This window comes from Serinus canaria, chromosome 14 (genome assembly GCF_022539315.1).
Source record: "Serinus canaria isolate serCan28SL12 chromosome 14, serCan2020, whole genome shotgun sequence".
NCBI lineage: Eukaryota > Metazoa > Chordata > Aves > Passeriformes > Fringillidae > Serinus > Serinus canaria.
This window is the reverse complement of record NC_066328.1, coordinates 9628784-9650170: the sequence shown is the minus strand read 5'-3', so window position 1 is coordinate 9650170 and position 21387 is coordinate 9628784. Positions and strand designations below refer to the sequence as shown.

At 41.4% G+C, this 21387-nt stretch overlaps 1 protein-coding gene and 1 long non-coding RNA gene across 4 annotated transcripts in view; one reads left to right on the top strand and one right to left on the bottom strand.

Annotated features, from left to right (window-relative positions):
• Window positions 1–1836: 1836 nt before the first annotated feature.
• LOC127060160 (uncharacterized) overlaps window positions 1837–21387 on the bottom strand; it is a 41138-nt gene continuing 21587 nt past the window's right edge. The window contains exons 2-3 of the long non-coding RNA XR_007778843.1: window positions 8866–9010; window positions 1837–1881 (exon numbers count right to left, since the gene is read on the bottom strand). This is a non-coding gene — a long non-coding RNA (uncharacterized LOC127060160). The remainder of the gene's footprint in view (window positions 1882–8865; window positions 9011–21387) is intronic.
• BAIAP2L1 (BAR/IMD domain containing adaptor protein 2 like 1) overlaps window positions 11936–21387 on the top strand; it is a 32275-nt gene continuing 22823 nt past the window's right edge. Inside the window, exons 1-2 of one of the 3 annotated variants that reach the window (XM_050980125.1) lie at window positions 11936–12114; window positions 20185–20260. In XM_050980125.1, coding sequence (XP_050836082.1) covers window positions 12064–12114; window positions 20185–20260 — 127 coding nt within the window. In that variant the 5' untranslated portion in view covers window positions 11936–12063. The remainder of the gene's footprint in view (window positions 12115–20184; window positions 20261–21387) is intronic. The other 2 variants (XM_018915919.3, XM_009091846.4) reach the window with 2 other exon arrangements.

Below are 21387 nucleotides of genomic sequence, written 5' to 3'. Positions count from 1 at the left end.
CATGTTTAAAATCTGGGACTGATAGCTCTATTCCCAGGCAAACAAAACTGTATCTGCAAAAGAAAACATTCAATGTAAATAAGATTAAATGCTGTAAAAATATTACAGATTTTTGTTTTCTTTTAAACTATATAGAGAAACCCACACATTTTGTTTCACTATAAGGAAATCTAAGCAACTTTAGGACTAAAAAAAAAATTTTCTTTTTTTTTCCCCAAAAAATTAAATAATCTTTCATGCTCAATGTCATTGGATTAGGCTTCCTAACACACAAAGAAAAAAAAAGGTGTTTAGAAAAAGATTTAACTGTTGCAGCTCTCCGCAGCTTACACACAGCTGGAAGCTTTGATGGCTTTTTGAGCAGGATACTGGGAACTTCATGTGCATCCACTTGATGCTGAGTGCTCCATGGAGCTGCTCTGGAATTGCATTTTCACACCAGTTCCTTCAGTGAAAGGCTGAACTCCACCACCTGCTCCATCACTGGTTGTATTTGGGTTTTGACCCTTTCTTTGCAATACCTGCACATAGGATGAACTACCTGCCATCCCCACGAGCAATTTCTCTTACAAGTCAGTCAATAAATTAAGTTTCTGTCTCATTTTAAAAACCCTGTGATAGCAATGCATTCATAACTGCAACCCCAAAGTAATGACACTATTGCTCTGACCTCTGTTGATTACTTTTAATTTATATACAGGTTCATCCTTTTTCACCTTCTGGTCTTGTTGAAGAATGTAACAACAAAGCAACCTTGACAAAATTGGAATCAACTGGTAATTAATATTCCATTTAATGGAGATTAAAGCCATGGCACTCTAAGAGGATACTGCACTTATTACATTAAGCTATATATAACTGCATCAAATGGAATATTTAAGCATTTTAACTTGAGCATTTTATGCGTTAGTAATTCACTTAATTATTTTCTCCAGAGAACAAGTGGTATAATATCATGCTGATGCATGGGGAGTTATATGAATAAATCTTCAGGCATCAGGATAGGATCAGATGCCCCAGAGCCTCACTTAAATCAATAAAAGCAGGAGGAAGCAGTGGGAAGAATGCTGCTTCTGGCTTATTTCACAGCACTGTCTGTACAGCAGGTACACTAATCATGCTGAAGACCTCGTTGCCTTAACTTAATGAAAATGTAACTCATACTTTCACACTTTCTTAAAAGTAAAAAGCTACCTATATTAAATCCTCATTTAAAATGTCTCTGCTAGACCTCTTTCTTCATGATCCTCATGTTCTAATGAATTTGAGCTGCTTAGGTCACATTGCATTTCTGCACGGTCACAGCAGGCTCAGAAAACAGGTGAGAATGAATCAGTAGAGAAACTGAGAGGGCATAAACAAGAAACTTCACTAACAATTCCCTGCAGATAAATAAATGAATGTGTCACCATTCCCCAACACATAACCTCACTAACTCAACTAAACCAGCCTCTGTCTAAGATACTTTCTGCACTGTAGCCTATTTTTATAGCTATGAATTTGATATGGGAAATATTACATCAGTAATCAATGACTGCAGAGAGAAATTGAGATGGGAAAGAGTCATAAAATGAGCAAGAAAGGCAAGGAGAAAGGGAACATTATGTTAGAGATCTGAAAATGGGAAACAGGACTTCTGTTACTTTGTGTGTATGTGCTTTGTTTTATACAGTATTTTCTTTTTATTGTATTGGCAAACAGTACCCATAGGTGAGGCAAGACAAATTGGAAATTAATGATACAGAATAAGAGACTGACACCAAATCAGCAGTGAAGAAAGTCTGAATTTGATTTGTACCTGAATCCAGCTGTAGCTGCTGCTACAGGTGGGTGGCAGCCAGGGAGTTCCATCTTCAGGCCTCAAACTCCACCTCAGCTGTGCTGAAATCCAGAGCACACTGAGTCAGAGCAGCACGAACATCAAACAGAATCCCAGCTGCAGCACTGCCCTAATTCATATGCTGCCACCCACCTTCTTGGTGGACTGTTGACAGCTGGGAGGAACTCAGAAGCAAAAACCAATTTCCAACTCTTGTTTTGCTCAGAAATTTCAACTGATTTGGCACTGGAGAAAAGTTGAAATCGAGCTGCTGTGGGGGTTGCTTGTCACCAAGGGACTCCTCCTGTGTAAGTGGGATTCCTACCTAGCTACTCTCTGCCTTTTCAACTACTTTGGGCTGTTGAAAAAAGGATTTGGCCCACATTGTCTAGAAACTAAGAACTAACAAAATATAACACACTTTTACATTAATATTACCCAAACAGCACAAACTGTTGGCTGCACTTAGCAAGATGAATATTTGTGAATATTTTGGGAAAAGCATCCAGCTGCTAGCTGGTGAATCACCATCACAAAATGCTCATTCCTCTAAAGAGTTATCCATCAACGTAAGTAATGCATGGATTTAAATTCCCAGTCACACAGCCCACTTGACTTGGTCATTTTGATGTCATTCTTGACATCCTGTGCTACGTAATTGCCACAGCTCTCTGGAACTCAAGGAAAGTTCCCAACAAGGAAAGAAAATCATAAGAATTTTACTGTCTTTCTGCACAACCTGCCCATCCCCCTTGCCTGCAGTTATTGCAGTAACTGATTTAATTTTTGCTGCTCATGGAGGTGTTCAAGATCTCCTTGTCCATTTGCTGCAGCTCTGCCTATCTTTCACCTTCCTGTTTCCCATGAGTGCAGATTTTGGTCCTTGACTGTCAAGGATGTTTTCATTCTTTTTATAGGCATTATTCCACTATGAATACAGAGTCACTCATAATAGACCCAAGATTTCAGCCTTCCCCTCAGCAGTGCTGGTAATGCTGTTATCATGACACTGTCACAGCTCTTATCTCACCTGTAAAATTTGCAAATCCTTTTTTGCCTGAAGTGCCACTCATGGGTATAAACAGACCTAAACTGTTTACACTGCCCACAGCTCTCACAGTCTGCTCAAAGACCACAGCCTTATACAAAAAAAGTTTGGGAAAAAGGTTGCAGACATTCACCCTTTCGATTTCTCCTATCCTGCTGAAGTACTACTTGTATTGATATTTTCATCAGCAGTATTAATTCTACACACCATCTCTTAATAATTTCCAGAAAAATCAGCATAACAGGGTGATACTTGAAGTGTTATTTGAAGAGTTAGCCATGGAATTAAGAACTGAAATGCATTAGAGGACAGGACTTCTTAAAGAAAGACCTACCCCAGCTCCTGACAGTGGGATTTTGAAGGATGCAGAAATTGTAGAAGAAAGATGAACCATCTGTTCTGTCAGCTGGGGGAGGAAGGGGACTTAGGATACTGATCTAGAATAAACTCACAGTACAATATTACATCTTTTCTGGATATTCCAAAAAAGGAGACAATCATAATTGTCTTTTTTTTAATTCATTACTATGTATGGTAATACTTTTAGTTCAGCCTTGTGCCTAGGTCTGTAAATACTAGATACAGAACAGCCAAAAGCAGAACTAGGTCATTCTAATTTAAAAATATAAAACCAGTGTCAAGTCCCCTATCTTCTGAAAATTTCAGAGCTAAACTAACATCTGAATTTTGCAGCTTAGACCCTCCTCTCTATTGTAAAGAGGGAAATTGAGAGGGGTTTTTTTCATTAGTGATATTTTGATTTACTTTTAGCTGCTAAGTAGGGTTACATGAGTAACAAACGTGGGTAGAGATATGAAACTTTATGTAATGTTTAGCTGCAAGTACGTGTATTCCATGATAATAACAAAAAACATCTACACAGCACAACCAACTGACTGATGGAGAGCAGGTAATAAAAAGGTGGCATGTACAACATGCTCCCAGTATTTTAGGAGTCAAAGAAGGAGGAAGCATTATCAAATTGTTTCACAAATCCTGTCAGTGTAAGAGTTTTCTGAGTAACTGTTTTCTCTCTAAAAATTCACATTAATTGAAGTTTAACAAAAAATCAAGAACATAAAAAAAAGCTGGACCTTTCTAAATTAAATCAAAAGCTCCCATCAGTTCTAGTTCAACCAAAATTTTGTCCTAAATTTAAGACAAAGACACGAATCTCATGGTCAAAGGAGGGTCCACTATATCCCTTTTCTCCTAGTTTGGAGCAGCAGTAACATACAGCCTTTCTATATGAACAAGAGCTTCAAAATGTAACATATTTAGAACACATTTAGAAACCCTGCAATTAATTTAATTCTCGATATCTAATTCAGTTAATTCTAGGGTGGACCAGCAGTAATATGCAGCATAGAAGCAGCTTGATCCATCTCCTGTATTCAGAAACTGGATTCTCTGGTTCCAGAACAGTTAAATTCAAAATATCCCCAGGAACAGCAGAAACTCTAGCCCTTTCCTGAAAAGGACAGGAAAAAAAAAAAAAAAAAAAAAAAAAAAAAGCTTTTTCCTCAGAAGCCAAACAACTGAGGAGCTGCAATGTCAGTATTGAATCACAACCAAAACAATTCTTACTGAGTAAATTACCTGTAACTCCAGTAATTCACTGGCTCAATAACATGGAAAGGTTTTGCCCTAGAACCCTATGGAAAGTCAGTGCCCAGGGCACTGTTGCCAGAAGTCAAGTGCCTCCTTCTCCTCACAGGTCAGGTAAGGATGACAAACAAGCTCCTGAGGTCACTCCTGGATCCCCATCACCTACATAACCCCTGTCACTGCACATGCAGGATCCCCTCTGCTGCCACCTTAACTTTCAGCTGACAGTGGAGCTGCACCCCGAGCAAAGTTCATTGCAAGGACTCACCTTGGAGGCCAGACGTGTCCACCCACCCCAGCCCAGCATCTTCCCCCGTAACCCTGCCCAGCTCCCCCCGTAACCTCACTCCTGCCCGGCCCCAGGGCACGCAGCACTACCGCACTCCCATTCCGTGCAAATGCTGTTCAGGCCACAGCAGCACAGCCCTCGGCTTAGCTCGGACACTTTGAACCAAAAAGCGAGAACTAAAGTCATGGTTAAGGGTTTACAGCCCACGGGGGGCTCCCAGTAGTGATCCAAACCAATGCTGGCCCGGGGGATGCAGCCAGGAAATCCCAGAGCAAACCCGCCCAGAACCAGGTGGATTTGAGCCATCCCACAGCTCCTTGCCCTGAGGCTAGGGACCACTCCTTGTGATACAGCCCATAAATTTGATTTTCAAATGAGAAAGCCAAGCAGAAATGAGGAATGGCAAGCCAACCCTTCAGGCAATTCGTAGGAACTGAGCTAACTTCAGTGAAGCCAGTTAATCAGGCAATGAGAACCACTCGTAATCACTCTAATTTCCCTAAACATGTTATTTTCCCAATCTCAATGGGACTGGAAGCGAGGTATTTTGACCCTAGAGCCATCACCTTTCAGACAACCAGTGATTAATCAATCATCCTTTTCATCCAAACCTCCAAGACTGCCTTTCCCAATCTAATCTGATCATCATCTTCCCATCTTTGCAGAGCAGTCACAGCCCCCAACCACCTCCTTCCTCAGGTGTTTTTTCGAGCCAGGGGTGGGGACAGTGACTGTCAGCATCTCTTTTGGGTCTGCTGGGGAGACACCCTCGAACACATGGCCAGGCTGCCCAGGCAGGATTACAAATATCCCCCACAGGCTGCTCCAGGATCTGCACTGCTCAGATCAACCATCAGTGCACCTGCATTTTCTGGAAAGCACTGCTAGTGTTGGCACTGGCCAGTGGGTGTCTGGAGACAAGGAGTGGGCAGGCACAGCAGTGTTCCATTCCTGGAACAGCAACTGAACAGAAGAGGAGAAGGCAGGCTCATAGCATGTCCATACTTCAGTATGGCTCAGTCCAAGAATATCCATGCATGCATTTGGAACCATATTTTTATTAGCAACAAACAGACATGGATTGCTTTTTTGGTGTCAGTAGCACTTCTAAAAAATGTTCACAATTAAATGGCAATGGGAAGAAGGTAAATGTATTTTTTAACAGTTAATTGGTAATCCAATCTATCCTGACCACCTTTCTAGTAATTCTCCATGGCAGTAAGGCTGTATCAAAGAGAGGGGTTAATGAGCTACAAGTTTCTTTGCAATACAGAAGTGCAGTTCTAGGAGTTTTGCCAATTTTAAGTACAATCAAATTACCACTGTTATGGACTTGGTCTTTCTTTTCCTTACTGTGAAAAGGAAGAGGTAAGAACAGCACCAAAATTCTCTGAGACTCCTCACAGCAGCACTGCTTTACATCTGCTGTATGTTTTGTTCCCAGCCCAGCAATAGCATCACGATTGAGGTCTTTATGTTCTACCCCATAACAAACACTGATAATTCCTACTCTGCTTCTAATACAGAATCTCTTAACATTACTAAGGCCAGCAATGAGCAGATCTCTGTTTGGCTGCACAGCTCTACCCTCAGCCCCAGGCAAAACCAGTTTATCCATTTGGGACAGTGCACACCTGTTGTTAGTTAATCCCCAGCTGACAAATTACAAAAGGGAGAATAACAAACACGTAGGTATTTAAAATAATGTGTTTTCAGCATGACTCACCTCATAAACCCCTGGCACCTAAATGGATTAGAAGTTTATAACAGGAGTTTCATCAGGATGTTGGCTCACTACTAGGGCTGGCTTCCAAAATAAAGTTACAAATCCCAAGGCATATTTAGATTTCAATAGCATGAACATACTAACTGCACTTACACTCTTGAGGAAAAAATTCCAAGGCTGTGTCTGAGCAATATAAAGGCTGTTTCATTCGCTTACCACTAATATCTATCTTGTTTCATTATAAAGCACTTGAAAAAAACCTTATGCATACAGATAATGTGAATTTCTTTCCCTCCCATGGTGCATAGCTCGCTTGCCATCTAGTGGGCACAGCACGTGAAATAAGGCACAGCTACTCTCAGCAGGAAATGAGCAGTCACAAAATGTGTGAGTATAACAGCTTTGAATTAAATATTTTAGCTAGCAGCAGAAAATTATCATCATAGCTAGCAGGACCGACTATTTGATTCCCTTGAATGCTAAATTTTATCCAAGTCCTAGGCAACCTCATGAAAGAAACCTTTTAAAAAACACTTTCTTCCATACCATATGTTCTTTTTAGTCTCGAAAAAAAAAAAAAAACAAACCCACAGTGATGAAATCAGATTATAGTTCATCTTATAATACTGCCAAGATCATTTGCAACATGAGACTATTGAGACACAAAACAGAAGCATCCAAAGCCTTCATCCTCAAGACAAAAACATAATCTAATTTTTAACCTGGAGGAAGAAGAGTTAATAAAAAGCATCTTGCACTTCCTTGATTCAACCCCCCAAAGTACAGTCAATTAATTACATGTTTAAATTAAGCATTTGATTAAGTGTCCTCCTTGACCAGAGAGCTCAGTATCTTATTGACCTGTGAGTCTGAGTTACAGCTCATTTGCTTTGAAACCAGCCCAGGACAATGAATAGCAGGGAACAAAATGATTTTGTGCTTGCTTGCATCAATTTAAAAATGGAGTCAATCCTTTAAATGATCCAGAGCTGAATCAGACTGAAAGGGTCAGTAACCACTTCAAAGTTTTGTATAATTCTTTCAAAGACACTTTGTGTAAGTTTCGGTGTGCTTTTGCATTGTCAGTTTCAAGGGGATTAAAATACTTGAGAAATTCCTTGTAAGAGTCAACAGAGGGCAAAAAATATCCATCAATCAGAAAAGAGAGCTTGTGGAGTCCCTCTAATTTCCTGTTCAGAAAATTATACTCTGACTCTGAATGTAGTTTGAAATCATCAAATAATGTGCTGTGTACAATTTTTTTCCTTAATCAAGTCAAACATCTGCTAATGACCACAGGGAATGAAACAGACCACAGCTGGCTAGATCATGCACATGTGATTACTGCTTAGCCACAATTTGTGTAATTAGTTACAGTTGTACTAAGCTACTTAAAACACATGTTAAAGATCTAATGATGAGCTGATATTAATAGGTCCTTACAGCATGCTTAAATCCTTCCCAAAGAATGTTTGAATATGTCTCTGACATATTTGACATGCAGAAAATGATTGTACATCAAAATATTACTGCTTTTAAAGAAACACATGTGTTTACTCAAGGGACTATTTCTGAGCATGTACATTTTCAAAAGATGCATCAACACCCTTTTCTCATTACAATCTGTTATATAGGGCTGGCAACACAGGGGGAAATTTTTATTGTGGCTATTCATGGTCCAAAGCTTAAACCCTACAAGCGAGAACTGGCCTTCTGGAAGGAATGAATATAAGCACTTCTTTTGAGTGAGTCCCTCGACAGCAGTTTTGCTAAATCTGTGTGATTCTGCCTTTGGCCAACATGGAATGAGCTGCTGGACTGGGGCCCAGAGAGGCACTTCCCAGCAACAGCTGCAGAAATCCAGGTTCAGGTGCTGGCAGCCTCAGCCCCAGGCCAGCCCCTGCTCAGGAGCACCTCAACCACTGCAAGGGGGACACCAGGACAGCTGAACTCCAAGCCACCACTTATAAACAGCCAGTATCGAGGGTAACTGTTAGAATTGCACATAATTACAGTCCTTCAAACACTTCAGTTTAACTTCAGGGAAGTGTAAAATGAGGCAGAACGGCAGGCAATGAGGAAGGAGTTTTGTTTTCTCAATAGGCAACATTACAGTCAGAGCTCTCCTTACAAGGCAGAGGATGGAAGGCAACTCAGCTGGAAGGTGGCACAGACCAACACAAAATGTTCAACACTGTCTCCTACAACACTGTAGAGGATTGTCATATTTATTTGTCAAGTTACAGGCTCTTTCTAATAAAACTTTCAGTTCTGTTCCTCATCTTTTCCTTCAAAATTCAACTGGATGAAGCCCTGAGCCCTAGTGCTGAATTTAGCCCTTTTCTGATGGGGACTGGACCAGATAAGCTACTAACCTGGCAAGTTCCCTGAAGTATTCTTGAGGTGCAGTTTTAGCTTAAGAGAAAGTACAAAGAACAGATGTAGTTATACCACAGGGTGGGTTCACCACCAAAGAAAAAATATTTCCTTCTTCGTCTCTTCTGGCCAACAAATCCGTGTCTGTCAAAAGTAAACATCAAGAAAAGGTAATCAGATTGATTTTAATTCCAATCAGTTCAGAGAGCAGATGTGATTGATGATCAGAACTAAACTCCTGCTCTGAACTCTTCTCCAGAGCAAAGATACCAAGAGTTCTTGAGAGTCCCTAAGAAACAATACCAAAACGCAAAACTGAGGAGTCAAAACTTCAGTGTAATTGGTGAATAGATAAACCAGAAAAGTCTACATAAAACAATACATCTCACAATATTATGTTTATTACAAATGCCTACAGGAGTATGTAGGCAATGGAGCATGAAGAGGTATTCATTAAAGTTTCAGCTTTGCAAGCTATTAAACATTCTGTCCTGATCACACCAAACACTTTGGTGTGCTACTAACAGAGTACTGCACTCATGTTTAAATGAAAGAGCATCCTTAAGCAACTTGTAAAAATGAAACCTCATTCAACCATTCCAAATTCCTCTTGTTTGCACACATCAGGGTTGACTCCAGCTAAGTCAGGAACATAACACTAATCTTTACACAATGTAAGATAAAAATCCCCTATTAAGAGAACAAAGCCTTTGCATTTGAATTACAAGTTCAAGCATAATCTTTTCCTAGTGAATTTGAAAATTTATGATAAATAGAAAAGGCCTGGATACTCAAAGTACTGAATTTGGCTGTAAATTATTAAGTTTTGCAGTCACAGAGTAAAGTTAAGTATCTGAACCATTTATGATTCTTTTTATTTTAATCTGGAGGTAGATGAAATAATAGATGTAATCATTAAACCTAATTAAGGATTCTGCTCTGCTAGCTTCATTTCCCACTTAGGTATTCCTTAAAGACTGTTTTTTCGAAGTTTCTTTTTCTTTTCTCCTTTACAATTGGTATAATACCATATTATTTATTTCCATCTTTATTTTCCTTTTTTTTTTAAAATAACAAACAGCTCTAAAAACACACAGCAAAAAAAATTACCTAAAAACTCTAAAAAATGTATGCACAGAAAGACTACAGAAATAAATACCAAAGATCACACTAAAGACCAAAGGTCATACACAGAAGTAGGTAATTCAGTAGAAATTTAAAATATTTACATCTGCTTACAAGGTAAAAAGAAAGACCTTTACAAATGTACGTTTTGAAATGCTGAGAATTCCCACAACGTGTTAAGTGTCATAACAACTTAAACACTTCTGCCTAAATAAATTATCCATATTGTTTCTGTCTGATATGCTTACTCCATTTATACTCACATTGTAATCTACTGTGACTGAGCTTAGCAAGCCAACTGGAAACAAACACCCTGAATCCTGGGTGAGCTCCCAGAGCTGCACAGCTCTCAGAGGAAAGAGAAATGCTGTGCCCCTAACAGGAATAAAACACTCCCTGCTATACACTACACTCCCAGCTCCTTTAGAAGGAATCAGGGAAGGAAAAGTCCTTTTCTGCAACTTCCTTTGGGCACCTGCTCCCTGAAATTTGAACATCAGCCTGTTAGGGAGCAACATCCTTTTCAGGCACTGGCATATGGTAACACAAGTTGGTAGCACCCAGTCTGTTTTCAGAGTTGTAACAAACTCTGCAGACAAAAGACTTGGGCATAAACAGTGTGACTCTTCCTGCCACGCTCAGGCAATTTGGCAGGACTGTTGTATAAGCAAACAGGGCTTAAGGGAACATCAGTTGTAGACTTGGGCCCAAAACAACCCATTATGGCCATGGGATAACATTATAAATGAAACTGAAAAGCAATTAACACCATCCATACCAGAAGTCTGTAAAGACCTCAGCTGGGAGTGTGAAGTCACCTGAAACCCCCTTTCTGCCCAGCATTTTGGCTGCATTCAAGAGAACACCTTACCACCTCAGATAGTAAATTGTAATTCTAAAGGCACCTCCATGTGCTCAGAAACATTTTTGCAGCTCCCAAAACTCCATAACAACTTCCTTCCTCACCAGAGTCCAATATCTAGGATTCTGATCCAAGTCCAGTTTTTTATTGCTGTGATAAAGTGAGGGAAACAGAGGGAAAGACAGCAACCAAGAGAAGGGCAGCCAGCGTGTGAGGAGGGCAATTACACTTCACACACTCAATACCCAGCACCATAACCTAGTTTTAGTGTCCAAGGTTATGAAATTACCACATAGCCCTCCAAGGTAGTGCCTGTATTATTTTATCAGAAAGATATGTCAACTGGCATACCTTAATCTCACAATCTGGACAATTCATGGTCCAGAAAAATTTACAGCTTCCCGCAGCCTTCCTCATCACTCCTCTCCATGAAGGACTTGTAAGTCAGTTCACAGAGAAAAGATGACTGAGGGCAGTGTTTTATTGGGTGTGTATTTAAAACAAATAGAAACTTCAGCGTGGAGCAGGAAGCTTGGGCAGTGTGCTAGACCAGGACTGGGGAGAAAAACCTTTGTGTCCATTCCTGAGGGGGTCTCAGGAATGGGAGCCTCCCCGTTCTGCTCTCCCTGATGAGGGTTGCTGTGGAAGGAAGCAGGGGGATCACCCCTCACCGCACTACCATCGCCAGGGCTACGCTAATTCATACTAATTAATTCCTACAGAACCCTCACTTAATTGCTGGGAGGAAAAGTTTACCTCCGGCTTCGCGGGGCACTTGGAGCAGAGCTGTATCCTGAGAGGACTTCCTTCCCCACGGCCCGGGTCGGGCTGTGGCAGCGGGACAGGGGCTCTGCGGAGGGGAGGATGAGGATGAGGATGGAGGCGGCGCTCGGAGCGGGCGGCGGCCGCTCAGGTAGGGGCGGTCCGAGCGCTGCGCCCGCCCCGCCCGGCCGTCCCGTGCTGTGCCGAGCCGAGCCGAGCCGAGCCGTGCCGCGCCGTGCCGCCGAGCCGAGTGCGGCGATGCGAGCCCGGCCCGGCCCTCCCCGCCCGCCGAGCCAGTCCTGCCGCGTCGGGAGCGGCGCGCAGGGCCCGCCCCGGCGGCGCTGCCCGGCTGGTTCCGCAAGTTTCTGACAGTTCGTGCCCGGAACGCGAGGCTGCGCTGCGCTGGGGCCGGGGCGCTCCGCAGGACCGAGGTCTCCCCGCCGGCACCATGTCCCGGGACCCCGAGGAGGTGAACAAGCTGACGGAGAACACGTACAAAGTGAGTGCGGGCCGGGGAGGGGCTGCCCGCGGCCACCTTTGCCCCGGGAGTCGCGGGGCAGCCGCGGCTCCTCACGCGGAAACGCAGCAAACTTTTATCTTTTTTTCTCTTTACTTTCTTTTCTCTCTCTCTTTTTCTTTCTTCTTTTTACTTTTTTTCTTCTCTTGTTGTTGTTGCTTTTTTTTTTTTTTTTCCCCGTCTCTCCTCCTTCTCCCCGCTCCCGGGGGGATCCCGCCCGCCGCGCTGTGTCCGGCCGCTCCCCCTGCCCGCAGCCCCCAGGCGGGCACGGCCGCGGCAGCCCCGGGACAAGGCGGCTTCCAGACCGGTTTCTGCCTCTCCAGCAGGCTCGGTTCAGCCAGCCCTAATTCCCTTCGTGTGTTTCTGTGATAAGGTGGTTTGGAGATCCTGGTGGTTGTGGTCCTCTGCTTGAACCGTTTCTTCATACAGGCCAGAGCCTAAAAATGGCTTAACGCTGAATTAAGTTGTTTGCCAGCGTCCCGAGCTGATAATCAGATTTATGATGGTGCGCCCCAGCACTGCCTCAAAGCACCGACTGCTGTGGGTAGTTCAGTTCATGTTGGGAAGTTTTAAACTTTCCAAAATGCCTTGTTATTTGTAGAATTAAAAATATTTTGTTTATGGGCACCAGACATTTGTTCTGAACTCTTTCTCCCTATAAACATCTCTTTCCAAAACGCAGCAATTCTAATTGGGAAAAATTCCCCTGAGAATCATACTTTTCATTGGGTAGTGAAGTAATCCATAGTTGTATCTGTAATCCTCATTCTGTACGGTGTGTTGTACCAGAGAAAGCACTCACATTTGCATGATTGAATGCGTTTGCAAATTTAACTTACAGCTGCACTGCACTTGTAGCTTTGAGCCCTAAGGAAAGCTTTCTGGTGGATTGTTCTATTTCAGTATTTACAAATTTTTTCTGGTTTATTATCAAATGTTTTCATATTTCTGAAGATGTTGCTATCAGCATTTAAAGGTTTCTAAAAACATTTACTAGGAGTAAATTTTACTGTTACTTTTGTTGTTCTTCAACACACATTTAAGTCAACTTTACCCCTCCCTTTAAGTAGTCCAGTTTTATTGGGGTCATGTTGTATTTGCTGTTTACTGTCTTTGGACTTAGATATCAAATTCATGCTGAATTCATGCTGAAAAAAATGAGATTATCTGGGTATAAATTTTGTCCTCTAAAACCAGAGCAGATAATCTTAAATAGTCTGGTGCTTTTCGGTATCAGTTACGTTTGTGGCAAGGCCATAAGCAAACATAAATTCCCCTCTCAGAAGTGCACCCTGTAAATACAGGCTCACAGAGGAGAAACCTGGGAAGTTGACTGTTCAGGGCTGTGCCAAGAAAGGAATGCTCTACTCTGTCTATTGACTTCCAGAATGCAGTCAAAACAGTTTTACAGAGGAGAGGGGAGAAGATCTCCTGTGTGTTTTAATTGATATAATTTAAAATAGGCTTTAAAGGAACGAGAGACCTCTAAATAGCAAAACCTTCCCTGTTATTCAGCACTTATTTCCTGGGAAAGTTTGTAATTTCATTTTGTTTCCTCAACTAATTCAAAGGGATCTTTAAGATTGAAATAACCAGGAAAACCACAAAGGAATACAAAGTTAATGTTGACATTGTGATGAAATGTCTCCTCTGTAGGTATTTTGAGAGGTCTGGCATGTTGCATCACATAGCTCGTACTCACAGGCCTGGAAACCCTCTTGCCCTGCCCTCATTAAAAATTGAAACTTTATCCAGATAAGGTATAAAGGCTTCTTCAGATAGAGAATGAATTCGGGGTAATCTTTAAAGCACTTATTTCTCCATCAAAGTTGAAATCTTGAAAACAGTTGGTCACCCTTTAGGGGCAGAGACAGGAGCCTGTGCATTCAGCACTGGCTGGGACTGTAATCACAGCTCCCCCGTGTAAAACAAATGAACACCTCTTTGTGCCGTGCTCCAGCCTGTGTGGAGAGTGTGCTCTCCTTTGTTCAGTGCTCTTGGCACTTCTGCCCTTGCCTGTGCCATCCCAGCAGTGAAACACCACAACCCAGCCTGAAACACCGTGCTGGGATGGGTAAAACCCAGAGCACTGCTTGGGCTTCTCCTACCTGTGAGAAAGGCTTGGTCTGGGGAAAAACCAGTTCAGTGCAGTGCAGCGGTGCCATCTGTGCTGCAGGACCAAATACAGGCTTAAGGCTTCTCAAAAAAAAAAAATCAAGTTTTGGGTGACCTGGAAAAATAATAGAAAATTAAATTGAATGCCTTGCTGGCCTGCTGTTTTTGGGGGGGTGGGGGAGTGTTCTGTGATATATTTTTTTTCCTTTCTTTCTTACAGTGCTAATCCACTGGACTGGATTTATTAAATACCTAGTAACCTGTGTTATACAAAGCTTCAAAATATATTTACAGAAGTCATCAGGTAGCTGAGTAATGCCGTTTTATTTTTATCTCGTTCTTCCTTTCTTCTGGCAACAACACCAGAAAGTGAATACCTCAATGTTTTTCAGCTAACCCGACTAAATAAACAGCATAATTGACAAATGTGTGTGCACACACAAAAACCAGGGCTGACATTTACCCTTTATGTAAGATCTGAAGAATCACTCTAATGCATGATAGGAATGGCACGTGCACAGTGAAGCCCAAGGGTGTGGGAGCCTATGACTAAAGAGGGCCACAGCCTCCTCCTGCCAAGGAGCTGCTGAGAGCTGCCCTGCTATGACACTGCCCTGCCCTGGCAGCTCCCCGTGGGGACGTGGGACACGGTGGGACCCCCTGACACTCGATGGTCACCCCAGCACAGTGGTTTTGTGTGGCTGTGTCCCTGCAGCCTGCACGGGTTTTCTGCTGTGAGTGGGGAAAGCTGGCATCCGGCTGTGACACACGGAGTGCAGGGGAAAGGGGACAGGGGACAGGGCAGGAACGTGCTGAGGTACAGACCTGTCCTTCTGCCTGCATGGGCCAAGGGCTGGGCAGGCAGCTCAGAGTGCTCCTGTGGGGTGAGGTGTCCAGAGATCTTGATAATGGCATTATTTGTGTTGCTCATCTTGGATTTAAGATATATATCTCTCTGTATTCAAGTGAATTGTACCTACAAATTTTGATTCTCAACCAAAGCACAATTTTAAAAAATCCAAAACACCTCACTCTGAAAAAAACCACTTTGTGCTCCCCAGAGGCATTGAGAATTATTTTGGCAGGCTGTATTGTCTTCTCACAGAAATAGATCTGATAAATTCAGTTTAAAGTCCTCAATTCCATGTTTCTTTACAAAGACTCACAATTATATAAAGCCAGTGGTTTGATGTATCAAACTTCAAATTCACCTATGGTCCCAGCACAAGATGCAGTCAGGCTGTTGCTTTGCATCCCTGCATTATAAATCTGACTTGGGGGAAGAGGAGCCTTTGGGAGTTTGTATAAAATCCAGTTCTTCCTCAGTATAAATTATCTCTTCTGCCCTTACTTAGAGTTATGCCTGTCTGAGGTCTATCCTTGGGCATGTGTTCATAACCTGAAAAGGTTTGTATTTGAGACACACTGATAGATAATGTATTAATGCTTCTCTTACACAAGAAATGTTCCACCAAGACTACTACATGATCAGTCATAAGAATTAGTCTTTTTGAATAAATACTGGCATCTTGATTTAGTCTTTTCCAGTCTGTTAAACCTGTTTTAAAATATTAAACTAACATACAAATGGGATATCTTAGCGTGAGATGTGCTGAGGGCTCAACTGTGCCCTTCTGAAAACTCTTGGATTATTATGGATTTCAGGAGCTAAAGGAGAAGATGAAATGCACTGATGTACAAAATGCTTCAAGTACGGTGGAGCACAGTATTATTTCCTTTTTGTTCACCTTCTCAAGGGGCAGGGGGGTCTCAGACAACACCAGAGACTTCTTAAAAAATTTACTCCTTTTCAAATTGAGAAATAACAATTTAAATTAAATCACCAGTAGCTATACAATGAATAACTATAGTGATGGTAATAGGAGTGAGGGTAGACATCAAGATCTACTTTTCTAATTTCAGAATTCTACCCAAATACATTGTTATTTACTCTTGCAAGAGTGCCTGCAGGATGTAAACTTGAAACTGCAGGGAGTCTATGCATTGTTTCGTTGTGTTCATACCTGCTGAGCTATTGTTCCGTGAGGTGTGTCTTTAAGTCAAAAGCAAAGCTGAGCATTTACAGGAAGGCACTTTTACAATGGCTGTCATTTGGTTTGAAGATTAGTCTTGTTTATGTGACCATCAGGAACTGCCGAAGGTTTAATACCCACACACAACAAGTGGAAATTCAAGGCTTCTTCCTCTTCAGCCAGCTCCGTGCTACCAGGCTGGATAACTCACATTGGTCTCATGTGGTGGAAGGAACACAGCAACTCTTACAACGGATTCTCTGAGGATTTAATGACTCAAACCACCAGAATAGGTTTCTCTTATGCTTTTTTCCCTTGGAAGATTGCTTCTGCCAGCTCTAAAGGTCTCTGCATAAAAGATGTTTCCAGTTGCCTGTTTTGTAAATGTTTCCCTTTATTTCCATTCATCCTAAATAATAGAAAGCTGTAGGATCTGATCATGTGCCTCCTCTTCTCGTTAATTATTCTGTTCATGAGAGGTAGTGTGTCACTGGAATATAGGACACACGATTGACAATTAGGAGGCCCTGTTTGTGTGCCTCACTGTGTGGGCAAATGATGTGCTGTGAACCACTTTATCCCTCCCAAGCTCTCTCTCACTTTATGATGTTTATTTGGATTAAGACAAAGGTTTTATTTCCATGTTCTTGTCCACCGAGGCAGATAAAAATACTGTTACTTTCTGAGACTTTTGACAATTTTAAGTTCATTGTTCTCCTGATCAGAAATTTTTCTTTGTTCCTCTGTCCTCCTTTTTGAGAAGTTTTGAGATCTGACTTTATTGTGACTTGAAATTTTGCACTGGTGTTCAGTCCCACTCATTTTTGTGATCTTTTCTTTGGACTAAAAGAGAAGCTATAAAACTGTAAGACATGGTAAGAAAAAGTAGCTGTACAAATTTATTGGAGTTGCACTTGTCCCCTATAACTTCTGAAGTTGAATAAAATACTACAGTAATTTTAACTTATCTGAAATGTCTTCGTAATATCAAATCTATAGCTCATTCCGAAGAGGGAGTTGCCTGTGACAGTTTCCCTTTTTGATAAAGTGCTCCAGATACTTCTCCTGGACTTCAAAGACAGTCGGTTACCTGTGGTTAATTGTATAGAAAGACCACCAGAAGCATGGCCAGGTTTTTTGTTTGCTTTGGGAATCTAGTTTTCAGTAGAAAGGAAAAAGATCACACATTATGCTTTTTTCCTAATGCATGAAAGGGAAATAATCTGAGAATTATTTGATCAGGTCATCTTGGAGACGTGGCAGGGGTGTCAGGGAGAGTTTTCTATTGAACACAAACCCTTGATTGAGATGAGCCTTGCCCAGTGCTGGGAGGAACAGCTGATCCCCACAAACCAAACTGGGAAACCAAGATTCCAAGGGGAATTTCCATTGCCGAGGTTTTTGCCGTTTTTTTGGGCGTTCACGTCCAGGGACTGGCTCTGCTAACAATCAACCTCTGTGGCCTGAAACCCTTCCAGAGCCTGCCTGGGCTGGTGGAGAAAAGATCCATGAGCTGTGCTCCTTCCAGCTGCTGCAGGCACTGCCTGTAAGTTGTTTCTTCACCTTTCCCAGTGGTTTTATGCACCTTGAGCAGATGTGATGTCCTGGAGCTCTGTGTTCCACTGGACCTGCTGTGTCTGCAGAGCGTGGTCTGTTCTGCTGTACACAAATGCCTGCTCTGGGTCAAGAGGTCCAGAGACAAACAAGAGCTGTGGGGGCTGCTTCAGAGAGGGGAGCTGTTAAGGGTAATTTTATTAAAGTTTATTCACTTCCTCCTGAATGAAAACAACTGACAGTCTCTGGTTTGAAATCTGAATTAGATGATGTCAGGAAAACTGGAATCTTTACCCCTGAATGCTTAAGACAGTTATTCCAAAAATCAGTACTTCAAGGCCAATAATTATCACATTATTCTTAGAATTTTGGGGTAGGTGGCAATAAGGGGTTCTACTCTGTAATTTTTTGTTTTGAGGAACAGAGTTAGCATAGGCAGAATCTTTCAAGATTATTTTCAATATAGAGTGGCAATTCAAGGTGGCATCCAGATTCCTACTTGCCATGGACACAAACCATCATGGGACATCTTTTTTCCCCCATATACTTGAATATACAGGACTCTTTATCCTGAAACAATCACCTAATTCATCTTTTTTTTTTTCCCCTTGTGATTCACTGACTCCATGTAAGTCAACAGGCACCGTCTTTAGTACACAGCTGGTAAGAAATAGCAAAAAGTTGGAATAGGAAGAAACAACTTGCTCCTTGGAACAAGTGTCTCACAGTCAGAGTGCCTCAGCAAGGAGGAGAGCAACAGCCACAGCAGCAGCACTGACAGCAAATTCCAGAGCTGGGGCAGGAGGAGGGATGTTCCCAGACACCAGAGCCTGAATATCCATCCTGTTGAGTTGTTAGAATAGCCCTTGGCATTGTTGGCTCCATCTGAAACAGCTTTCCCAAATGATTTCTGGATGTGGTTTGTGAGTTAACACAAATCAAGGGCCTGGGGACAATAGCTGGTTTGTTTGCAGTGATTGCATTTTGGTGGGTGAGAGTTTAATGGGACAGACCAGAAAACAATCCCAGTTGCGTTTAATTTGTACACAAAGGCAGTGAGGCCAGGTATTGTTGTTCTGTGGCTGCTTTTGATGTAACTTATGCTATACTAGTATTGGAATCTAATAGTTTTATATATTTTTTTAAATATCTATATTTTTACTTGATATGACTGTTAAAGTGTTATTGGAGTGAATCCCTCATTTTTTATGTTCAGCAGAATCCAGGTATAGTGCTGTCTTTGAAGAAATAATCAAATTCTGTCTGCATGGCCTTGCCTGAAAACAGACAAATGTGACAGTATTGCTGTCCTTTTTGGGTCCACCTGTGTACTAAACATAAATATTTTCATTCTGTTAGTAGTAGAACAGACAAAAGCTTGATAGTACTTCACTTGTCTTGAGTCTTGTACTTCCTGTAAACAGAAAGCCTCTGTTTTGAATTCCTTGAACCTGACAGTTCTGCTGTGTGAACAGTAGTGAGTGGTGTCATAAAAGTATTGCCATAAAAATAGTAAGAATAACTGAATGGTGTCTACAGGACTCTCAGGATCTTCTTTTCATGACAGTATAATTTCACAGAGAAATGTCAGAGCCATAGTTTTGTTAGGAAGATTCTGGGGAAAGGAGATCCAGAATCTGCAGGTTGTAGAATTTGCTAGCAATGAGAGCAGTCCTGCCTGGAGCTACTGGATTTCAGATTCTGGTTGTTTCAGCCAGTAATTGTATTTGACAGTGAAAGCAGCTGCAGTGATTTTTTTCCTCCTTTATTTAAATAAGGTCATCATTTTCATTTTCTTTCTGAAAAAAAACTGGCTTTGCACAAATTTCAAACAAACAAAAAACACAGCAAAAAATCCCAAAATGGCTAATTTCTCTAAATACATCTGTAACACAGAAACCACAAAGAATATGAACCAGAGATGTGGTGAAATTTTTCTTCTTTTCTTTTCTAGCATTTTTTTAAGTTTAGAAATCAAATCTTGAACCACTGTCAGAAGGTTGTCTGAATTTATAAAACAAATAGTGGATAAAGGTTTTTCTCTCATTCCAACATCACCTACCATAAAAGATGGTCTTGCACAAGCTTTCATCACACACTTGATATCCTTTTGTATTATAAATATCCTTTTTACCCCCTGTTGCAATAGTTTACTTTTTTTTGCTGACCTTAAGGGCTCGGTTTCTTCTCCCTTCCATCCTTTGTTTTCCTGTGTCTCTCAAATCCTCCAGTTTTCATCCATCCATGAACTTCTCAGTTGTGAACTAGGCCTGAGTGACACTGAGATTAATTCTGAAACCCACTGTGGAATTGCCTTGGTTATAACACAAATTTTGTTTTCTCTCACTAGAATGTTATGGAACAGTTCAATCCCGGGCTGAGAAATTTAATAAATCTGGGGAAGAATTATGAAAAAGCTGTTAATGGTAAGTTTTCCAGGTGCTACATTTAGAAAGAATATTTAATTCTCATTGAAATATACCTATTGGATATGAGGGTTGTGTATATAGGCTTAATTCCCAAGTTGAATTTTGGATGTGTTTAATTAAGAGGAAAAAACCCCAGTAACAAGCACAAATATACAAATTTTTGCACCTTCTCTCCAGCCTTTTGGGGTTTTTCCACTGTCCTGGAGAAGTTGCATCACAAACACTTAGGCACAGAGCTCCTGCAAAATAAACTGAAAGTTTATTTGAGTAACTCACATTGGAATAATAATTTTTAAAAACCAAATTTAGTAAATTAAGTGTTATTTTTTTTCTCTGAAAATGCCTTCCAGAGATATTTCACATTCTTAGATCTGTTCCTGCTCACCTACACACGTCACTATTTAAGAACCCTGAGTACAGAACAATGTGAATTGGTTCAAGTTGCAGGAGTTGATTGATTTGCTGTTGTTGCTGTCCAGACTAATCCTGATGCTCTCTTTTTCATTGAGTCAAAATCAGAATGAATTTTAATTTGAATCTAAGGACAAGTCTCTCAAACATTTTAGAATATAATTGCCTGCTTCCATTATTGACTTCACAGAAGCAATCTAAGTAGGGCTTTCCAGGACTGGGCTCCAGACTCCCAGAGCCTGCACTGTGGGACCTGTCCCAGCCTGCTCCATTTCCCCATGCAGACCTGTCAAACTGCTTGATACCATATTAAAACCATGTAAAATCTCTCTAATTTTGCCTCACTCGAGCCTGTGGCACATCAGTCCTCTGAGAAATGGGATCCTGCAGAAGCAGTGCTTAGCCAAACAGACATTGAAATCTCTCTCCATGCAAATTTTAGACCTGGCTTGAGAAAAAGATAAAACCAAAGCCTGCTGGAGATGAAAACAGGGAAATGTTGACTTAATTGTGGCAGTGCTTGACGTGATGGATTAACATGTGGTTACCTAGTACCTGACCTTAGGAATTACAGGTAGTACCAGGAGGAATAACAAGTGTTTTCATATTCATTTGAAATATTTCTATACCTGTTTCTGAGGGTTCTGCTTTTCACACACTTTGCTGTTGATATGTTACATTTTGGCTTTTGTTACATCTGCCTTCAAGCCAGG